This window comes from Echiichthys vipera (assembly GCF_963691815.1).
Source record: "Echiichthys vipera genome assembly, chromosome: 17".
Lineage (NCBI taxonomy): Eukaryota > Metazoa > Chordata > Actinopteri > Perciformes > Trachinidae > Echiichthys > Echiichthys vipera.
The window spans coordinates 6,697,683-6,707,884 of record NC_139842.1 but is presented as its reverse complement, the minus strand read 5'-3'; the positions used below and the strand labels follow the sequence as shown (position 1 = coordinate 6,707,884).

The 10,202-nt window shown below is 42.3% G+C and overlaps 1 protein-coding gene across 1 annotated transcript; it reads left to right on the top strand.

Annotated features, from left to right (window-relative positions):
• Positions 1 to 2,089: 2,089 nt before the first annotated feature.
• On the top strand, positions 2,090 to 7,991 carry il2rb (interleukin 2 receptor, beta; the record flags this gene model as incomplete). The annotated part of the gene is made up of 9 exons (XM_083931215.1): positions 2,090 to 2,174; positions 2,514 to 2,658; positions 2,768 to 2,834; positions 3,030 to 3,123; positions 3,535 to 3,680; positions 4,029 to 4,215; positions 4,705 to 4,804; positions 5,078 to 5,156; positions 7,224 to 7,991. The coding sequence occupies 9 exons, from the start codon at positions 2,090 to 2,092 to the stop codon at positions 7,989 to 7,991; spliced, it is 1,671 nt and encodes a 556-aa protein (XP_083787341.1).
• Positions 7,992 to 10,202: the final 2,211 nt, after the last annotated feature.

The window sequence follows — 10,202 nt, the reverse complement described above, 5'->3', positions numbered from 1 at the left end:
AGCAACCACCCGTTTAGCAAAGACAACGATAGTCAGCCATAATATTTACTTATGTATTAGCCCCTTCTGAGGGCCAGGTGCCTCACATATGAGACAATGGCAGGCTGTGGATGAACAAACTAGCAATCGGGGGAAATGTCTTGAGGCCTGTGGCTACATAAATGAAATGTTTGTGGACCTTTAAGTGATGAGCAGGCTGCTGCTTTTAACTCTCAACCACCTTTCCTCTTTCCCTCTGCAGCATATGAGTAAATATGTGTCTGCAGTGGTTGCAGCTGTAACGGCAGCGGTTTTGGTGCTCAACTTTTTTTGTGTGTATTTGTATCGTAAATAACCCCCAGGGTGCTAAATTTGGTAGCTTTAGCCACTTTAATCCTCTGAATCGTCAGTTTAAGCCGAGTTTCATCGCCATAAACCACTTCATAGAACCAAGAGTGAGTTTCCCTCCATGCAACCCACTTTACATTGTGATTGAAACAGGATGTGGTGTGCTTTGTATTTCTTGTTTTCAGTGCAATTACGTTATTATGTTAACGTCCAGGTAGGCTTCTTGCTGGTGAGCGGGGGGAGGTGCTCTGCTGCTCTACAGTCCCCTCTGACTGCCCCCGTCCTCCCCCACCTGTCCTCTCACACCATCACACACATCTTTCTGAGGCTTCCTGTAAGCCCCAGACACAGGCTGCGTGTGGTTACAAGTGGAAAATATGTCACTGGGCATTTTAAAGAAGAGACAGGGGCGAGAATGAGAGAGAGAGAGAGGGGGGGGGAGAGAGAGAGAGAGAGAGAGAGAGAGAGAGAGAGAGAGAGAGAGAGAGAGAGAGAGAGAGAGAGAGAGAGAGAGAGAGAGAGAGAGAGAGAGAGAGAGAGAGAGAGAGAGAGAGAGAGAGAGAGAGAGAGAGAGAGAGAGAGAGAGAGAGAGAGAGAGAGAGAGAGAGAGAGAGAGAGAGAGAGAGAGAGAGAGAGACAAGAGTGACACAGTGATGTGCGAATAGAAAGACAGAGGGACAGAACGAGACAGAAGAAAAGGGAATCTTCTAAAGTCGTCAGTCCAGCAGGAGAGATGACAATGTGTTTCATCTCAGGGACCCCCTGCTCACCTCACTGACCAAGGCTCATAAGGTACTGTATCACTTTTCTTTTATTGGTGCTGTTCAACATTAATACAAGAATTATGTATTATTACAACATTTTAACAACCATATACTCATTCATTCATTCAGTTGTATTTAGATAATATTGTGTAATTTTCCCCATCTGCTGTTATGAAAGGAACAAGTGGTTATGTTTCCCCTGTGCACTATGTTGTATCAGCTACACGGTGACATTTGAACTTTCCATGAAGTCGCTTAGGGTCCTGCTAAACTCAGGCTTTGACGGAAAAAAAACAGCAACGGCCGATGACTCAGATTGGAGAGAAAAATGTGTGTCTTTACCAAAAACAATGCTCTTCCTTGGGTCCTATAATCATCACCTTTATTATAAACATAGAAATATTCTGTTCTGCTGTTCACTGTTTTATCGGCAGGAATGCACTAGTGTGTGAACATGAAGTCAAGTATAACACTTATAATATAATTATCAGTATAGCCAATAAGAAGCTCTTGCTGTAGCACACAGTTAATATATTCTCTGTAGTGCAGCAGCACAGGTGCCAGAGTTCTCAGTCAAGTTTCACTTATAACTGCTCGTTGCCGCCTTCTCAGGATGAGTATTTTTGCTCAGTGCTGATCTAATACTGTTTTCTCACTCTCAAAGCTATAATGAAACTGCTGATGATGATTGGCTGACGCAGTTTCAGAAATGAGTGTATCTTCATTAACAACAAAACAAAAACCTGTTTGGATAAGTGTTCTCAATCCGCCCCGGTTACTACGCGGTCATAACCACCACACTGTCTGAGTGGGAGGAAAAAAATGTTTAAGCATATTTTGATTGTTTTTTTTTCTTACAGTTTTGATTTTTAAAGTCCCACTCTCATATATGAGTTTGTTTTTTTCCTGCTGAATATTTAACACTATGGATTCAGACTGTCATTCTAATGCATGACGTGTATGTGCTAATCCTCTCTTTTTACAGTCACATTGTGCTCATGGACATGGAGATCCTGGTGTCTTTATGCGTCCTGGTAGTTCTGTCTTCAGTGCATGCAGCCCACTTTCACAGAGGGTCACAAGGTATAACTGTGTGTGGTTGTGACTTAAATAGTCGTTCTGCTCTTCAGGCACACGGGATAGAAAATAATCACACAATGTTTTTTGTTCATTTTCGTCTTCCTAGTGAATTTGCCACGACATATAGTCATGAATTACAGTATTTTGAGTGAAACAGGACAATTTTAAAGTTGAACACTAAATCCCCTCAAAAGGGGAATTTTACTGATTTCACCTTGCAACTGCCACTCAAGAGATCAGTGGTTAATCTGAATGTCCTACATGAACGACATGTCCAATGACACTGATAACGAGACACCATCCTAATCTCCCTATTTTTGTGTTATGACTCTGCTACTCAAGGACTCTCCTGCGTAAATGACTTTGTCAACAATGTCAGCTGTACATGGGACAGCTTTCCAGTGGCTCCTGGTGTGGACTGCTGGGTCTTTGGTGTGAAGACAACCTGGATCTCTAAAAACAACATGCGATTTTCTGGAAGAATTATGTAAGATGTTACAGCTATAACACTTTTGGGCTTTGGGGGTGAAAACGGGGCTTAACAGCGGCTCGGTCACATCTGCAGCAGTTAATGGTGATTTTTGTCCTTTTTTCAGTCGAAGCTGCAAGCTGAAAGGACACAGAAACTCTCCTCCAGGCTGCAGTTTTGTCTTTGAAAATGAAGTAAGTCACCGACACCATACATCTTGTGAACGTTGTGTGGATGTCTCTATATTTCCCTGTTGAATGTTTAGAAATGTTGAACTGAAATAAAGAATAAATACATAACAATAATCAACAGTCTTGCTCTAAAGCTAAATGACCCGTACTTAAGTTCTGTCTCCGCTGATTCATCGATTATATTACGGGTCCCTCCAGGAATTCAACCCTTTTAAAGACATGCCCTACATCAGCGTGGAGTGTAACAGGACGATGGTGGAGAACATCACAAACTACACACCATACAATCACAGTGAGTAGCTTCCCGCGGTAAGCTGTAACCGTTTTAGTTGCTCTTGAAAAGTTATTCACAAATCTGTTACTTTCTTTTTTTCCTCATTAATTACAAGAGAATCTTGAAAATAAGAATTAAAAAGAAACCTCGTTAGTGTTCAAGAGGTCATCTGAAACACATCATGACAAAAATGTGCAGCGTCTGTTGATTTTAATGGTGTTTTTCAAAAACTGTTGCAGAGAAATATCCTTTTTAAACATCAGGAATGTGTGTGTGTGTGTTTCTGTGTGTGTGTGTCTGTGTGTGTGTGTGTGTGTGTGTGTGTGTGTGTGTGTGTGTGTGTGTGTGTGTGTGTGTGTGTGTGTGTGTGTGTGTGTGTGTGTGTGTGTGTGTGTGTGTGTGTGTGTGTGTGTGTGTGTTTGCATGCAGTTAAAATGCATCCTCCAGGTGTTCCCAATGTCAACAGCACTGCCAATGAGACCAGGATATTATGGAGTCCAGGCCGTCCTCCCTCTGATTACTTCACATCCTTTCACTTCCAAGTTCAGATCAAACAGAAAAACATCACATGGAACGTGAGTGTCTATGCACATGCATGCATGAATGGACATTTCATAAAACTGTTATTTTCTTGACTGATGTAGCAGCAAAGCTAAAACGTTTTGTTTTTATAGATGACTTTATGATTATAAATTTGAATTTGCCTCGTGATTATATGACCGCAAAACACTGTCTGCAGTCTACGTTTTTGTCACCGCCTTGTGCAAATTTGTTTCCTTTTCTTAATCTCTAGCCAGGGTGTTAGAACTCATTTTAATCATTTAATCTGAATGTATATATCTGTCACTTTCACTGAAGTTTGGCCTTTATGTAGCATGCTTATATTTATATTTGTTCTACTCTCCGCGCTCATCTGTTATCAGGAGGCCAGCACTCTATCTACACAAAAACAAGAGCTTACGATACCCTCTTGGAAACTAAAGGGGCATTGCCAAGTCAGGGTGAGAGTCAAACCCACTGTACAGCTCCACAATAGCCACTGGAGTAACTGGAGTCCAACTGCATCCTGGGTGGGACCGACAGACATGGTGGCAACATCCCAGGATCAAGGTAGCAACGCTTTGCATTTAAAAGTTGTTTTAATGGCACTGAAAATAGCTCGCCGGCTTACAGTTCTCATTTTAATGATGAATTACACTAGATTGTTGTTATTATTATTGATGTCCCAATATGATCCCAGAGAGATGTTCAGTCTACTTCAGGGACTTCACCAAGCACATCCGAAAAAAGCTACATGAGGGGTTGCTGCCTTGTAGGCTCTACTAGGGTTCTGGTGAAATGTTGCACCTGTGGGGTAATTTACAGGAGTAAATAAGACACATGTTTATGTTATGAGTTTTTTGCATTTAAATCCCATGATGAAGTACATCGTTCTTCTAAGATGCACAAGGGGCAGAAAAGACTAAAGACAGATTTAAGTTGTAATAGTGAGACCCTGTTAAAGTACAAATTAATAGATATTATAGATCTGAGGGAAATCTAAGAATGACTTACTTGTTAATGCATGTAACACATTTTAATGTCAGCTCTCCGTTTCAGGGTGGCCTCTGGGTCAGTTACTGGCAATGAAGGGAGTAATAATCAGTGTTAGTCTCATCATTATAACGCTGGTGTTGTACTGGAGTTGTGCAAGAAGGAGGTGAGTGCAGTATTGGTGTGTGTGTGTGTGTGTGTGTGTGTGTGTGTGTGTGTGTGTGTGTGTGTGTGTGTGTGTGTGTGTGTGTGTGTGTGTGTGTGTGTGTGTGTGTGTGTGTGTGTGTGTGTGTGTGTGTGTGTGTGTGTGTGTGTGTGTGTGTGTGTGTGTCTGTCTATCTGTCTGTCTGTCTGTCTGTCTGTCTGTCTGTCTGTCTGTCTTGTCTAATCTAATCTAATCTAATCTAATCTAATCTAATAACTTCCTTTTGCCATTCAGGCTCCTCAAAGGGAAGCCAGTACCAAACCCTTCCAAATACTTCCACACTCTCCACTCTGTCCACGGAGGAAATTTAAAGGTAAAAAATAAATGTTGCAAACCAAACATTAGGCATTTTTACCTGTTAGGCCTTCTATTTTCCAGATGTAATTTATCCTGAACATTCGTTTGTAGACATTGGTTGTTTACTTTCCAATTTTCTAAACAAGGACTCATGTCCAAATTGATAAAATGGTGTGACTATTGGCATCAAGACTGTGATTTATAGCCTTAACAAAGGCATTTACCACAATCCAATCAATCGACATAATGCTTTTTTGTTTCTATTGTCTCCTGTTTCCCTAATTGGAATACCCCAGGGTTCAATGTTGGGGCCGATTTTATTCTCACTTTATGTATTTTCCCTCTAAGCTACGTCATACATACTGTGGGTCCAGTAACTCTACAAGGGGTGGAAGACGAAGTACTCTGATTATTTAGTTCATTGAGGGACACTCTTGTCATAGATTTAAAGGTTGAAAATGGAAAATGAGCAGAACCTCACCATCTAGTGTCTCAAGATCATAGTCACAACAACAAAAAATAATTCCATCACTCAGGTGGCCAGGTTGGTCAGACCCGGCCCAGTAGCCTACAGGAGACCAGAGCCTGTTTGAGCCTGGTTAAACCCATTCCCTCCGACAAATTGCACCATAAAAACAACCAGAGGAGTTTGACTGAGTTACCGTTAGCCGTTACAGCTAAGTAAACATGAAAGTTAGCTTATCGATCAAGGAGAAACGTAGCCATGTGGGCGTGCATTTTAATGCCATTGAACTCCTTTATCTCAGTCCATCGAGTGAATGCTTGGCCCGCCCCCGGTTACTCAGCTGCTGGGACAAATAACGCAGCTGCAGGATTGGCAAACTCCATTTCACCCAGTGCCAACCTACAGTAGCTGCACCCAACAACAGACAACCCTGGCAACCCGCACTGCCGGCCGCTATTGGCTGGTACAATATAAACAGAATGTGACAGAATAAAGATTCTACATATTTAACCTTTAACCATTTATTGCATCCAATGGAAATACAATTATGTTTGGCATTGATGGCTCCACTCTTTATAATGCTCTCTGTATCATCCAGCACATGCTGAGCCGAAACAGGGAGCACAATGCAGAAATCCCCCATGGGGATACAAGAGCGGGCCCAAAGCAAGACCCTGAATACCATTTTTTTTAAAACTTTGAGACATGTTAGGACTTTTGTGTTCCCTGGCCAATGTGGAGATATAATCTTTCTTCCTAGTCCTAGGTCTTCCCGAGGCCTCCTCCCAGCTGGGCGTGCCTGGAACACTTCCGTAGGGAGGCGCCCAGGGTTCATCCTTACTAGATGCAATACAATTACTATTACAATTTTTGTAAAACAGAGATCTCATTCATCTGCATTCACTGCTTTAGTCAGTTTACTAGTCTTAAGGCATACTAACTGGCCTGTAAAAAAATAACCCTGATGATGTCATAGTGATGTCAAGGTTATCTTGACTAGGGCTTGGAGATTTATAACAGAAAGCCTGTGTTACGAACAGCAGGCGTGTATGTTGTAAGGCAGGCTTATTCACGCCAAGGTTGAATACTGAAGGAGGCAGACCCTTTGCTGTTGAGCTGCCTTCAGATGATAATGACTTCACCAAGAGATACGGTGCAGAGCATAGTGCAGACCAGAGACGTAGCGTAGGAATACGTGATCTGTAGCGCTCGGTGCCAATTTCAAGCCGTGCGCCACCCCAAGGGTAGAGCGTTCCACCTGGTTGGCGGCACCAAGCAGCTTTAGCCGTTGAATAACCTCCTTGTCAATTTTAAGTTAGCCATTTTGGTTCAGGTTAATAAGAAGTAAAGGGGTGTCACTCCTTGCTCACCACTGACCTCCGCGAAAAAGGACAGCCCCAGTCTGCCCTAGATTAGAAACATTTATTTTAAAACTACAAAAGAATACACCTGTTAAAGTTGTTTGTCTGTTGCTTGTATTCACACCAACACTGACAAACTCACACTCACATACAGAGCACGTTCTGAAACATCCACTCTCACAAACACAAAAACACTTTCATGACATTCATGACCACAAATTAAAAAAACGCTACTACCATCTTTCTTTTTCTCTAGAAATGGCTGAATCCTCTGTCAGCTTCTGAGTCGTTCTTCACGGCCCAGCCATGTGACCACATCTCTCCGGTTGAAGTGTGTGAAAGCTGGGATGTGGTCTCCTCCACCTCTCCCTCCTCCAGCTCCACCAGTGCCGTGATTCACGTCCGGCACTACCCCTCGTCCGGCTCAGACACTAGCGGGGTTGCTGAAAACTCCTCCTCTTCATCCTGCTTCTCTAACATGGGATACTTCATGTCCAGCTCCTCCAGCAGCTCAGCTCGAACTGACCCCAATCCTGCCTACTTCACCTATCAGGATGATTTCCACAATCAGCACAACAGCCACAACCTTCACCTCGCCCTCTGCCCTTCTCCAGACACATTTCCAACCTATGAGGGGTTGAAGAGGGAGCCGCAGAGCCCAGACTCTGGCTTTGGCATCGGGAAGGAAGATGAAGAAGGCCAGGAAGATAAAAGTGTCGTGGATGTCGAAGAGGTAGAGGTTTCAGATGATCAGCAGAGCCTTCCTCTTCTCATCGTCCATCCCCCTTCCCAGATGTGCCCCCCCTCTTCTGCTCCACCCCCTCCTGGTGCTCCCAGTCTAACTCCAATATCCTCTGATAGCCAACAGGTGGATGTAGCTGTGGCAGCTGCTAGTGGCAGCTATGCGGCCTGGCCTTTGGCTGGTGCCATGTGCAGGTCTTCCTCCATGCCTGTGGAGCCCTGTAAAACAGGGTATCTGACCCTCAAAGAGCTACAGACAACATTCAGCAATAAATCTATCTGATAACTTGTAATGTAATTTGCAAAGCAAAGCATGCTATTACTTTAAACTAAATGCTATTGTCAGTCATTTAAACCGTGTGTGTTTTCAGAATACATAAAATTGCAATTTTGTAGTTTAAGATGTATTACTTTAACTTAAGTCTTACAAAGACATATGTGGTGAGAGCTCTTTAAAACTACTAATGTTATCGCAAAATAACAATGCTTCATTCTGGCATGCAATCTGAAAAGCAGTGAAATGTGGTTTACATGTATTTTTGATTATGTAAATAGTGATAAAATGCTTTTAACAAAGAACATATGAGCATTGCTTTCGACTTGAATCAGGCAAAGACAGTGTAGTATATGATGTCTGTGTGTGTGTGTGTGTGTGTGTGTGTGTGTGTGTGTGTGTGTGTGTGTGTGTGTGTGTGTGTGTGTGTGTGTGTGTGTGTGTGTGTGTGTGTGTGTGTGTGTGTGTGTGTGTGTGTGTGTGTGTGTGTGTGTGTGTGTGTGTGTGTGTGTGTGTGTGTGTGTGTGTGTGTGTGTGCGCGCAAGCGCCAATTAAGTGTTTGTTAGACATTCTCATTGGTTTGTTCATATTTATGAATGATGTCATGCTGTTGAAGAGATCATATAATATAATAATAATTACACATGATTAATCTGCATTCTTCCCCTAGGTAAAGTCTACTGTCTGCTATAAGGAAATTGTGTGCAAGTTACTATAATATTTATTAGACTGCTATTTCTAGATTCATGTAAGTCATTGAGGTCAGTGGTAAATGTTGCTGCTCCTCTCTATACATGCAGTGTATTTCCGGTGCACTCAGTGACAGATGTGCAGAGACCAAACAAAATAAAACTTCTGGTAGAAATGGGTCACCCTTTGACTTCCTGTGTCGTTGTGGAATGAGGGCTGAGCGGTGGGCATGTGAGTCGACATGAGAAAGATTGTGAAAGGCTAAGGTGTGTGTGTGTGTGTGTGTGTGTGTGTGTGTGTGTGTGTGTGTGTGTGTGTGTGTGTGTGTGTGTGTGTGTGTGTGTGTGTGTGTGTGTGTGTGTGTGTGTGTGTGTGTGTGTGTGTGTGTGTGTGTGTGTGTGTGTGTGTGTGTGAGGGGTGGGCATGTGAGTAGACATGAGAAAGAGTGTGAAAGGCTAAGTTGTGTGTGTCTTGTGTGTGTGTGTGTGTGTGTGTGTGTGTGTGTGTGTGTGTGTGTGTGTGTGTGTGTGTGTGTGTGGTTCTGAGTGTTTACATGTCCTGTCAGGTGGTCCTGGTGGTGTGTGAGAGAGTGAGCGTGTGTATTAGAGTGTGGTTTGACATTTAGCTCTGACACAACCGGCGACATCCGTTCACCTCAGAGAATTTACGATTTTTAGCCTGTCGGTAAGAAACAACACGACCTGTTACTTTTCATCACGCATTTCTCTTCTTTCTATGTCACAAAAGCTCAACGTGTCATACTTCATATCCAAATGATGTCAAGCCACTTCACTGAATTACACACAGAAGTATTGATATTTGTAATAAAGGGAGCACTTTTACGTATCTCCTGCTGAGTGCCTTGTTTCTCATAACCTATTTGGTGGCCCATTATGCTGACACAAATGGAAAAATTGTGCAATATAAGTAGAATTGGCATCTTTCCAGCTCTAGTTAAGACACAGCAGCAGAAGAAACGCTCCACACAAAGTAGTACAGTGCTGTAATACTCACTGATTATTCACAGGAGAAGGTACGTTATATCGTTCTGTTGAATAAGACACGTCTGCAGATTTTGTACTGTCCAAATAGAGACTTCAGAAAAGAGCTGTTAGAATAATAAATGAAGAGATTTACTGTGAAGCTACTAATCAATTATGTACAGGGTTGTGCACCTTAAAAACTTTAGATATTGTGTATCTAAAAACATTGGAAATACTTTTGCAAGTCATAACTTTCTTTAAGGGGGTTGTGTATCTTTGAATCGTATTCACACAAATGTTTGATTATTTTTTTCCTCATCATTTATAACCAAAATAAATGAATTCATTCAGTATACGCACTAAAAAACTGTTGGGTCACCAATCAAACCCCAGACTATGTGTTATTTTCACCTATATGTAGTTTTACTGTTGTGATTTCCCCATTTAAAGTATTATTAAAGTATGAGTCAAAGTATTTTTGACCCAGTGTTGCAATAACACTCAAGTTTTACCTTAAAATCGTCACAAATGCATTGGAAGTTGTACT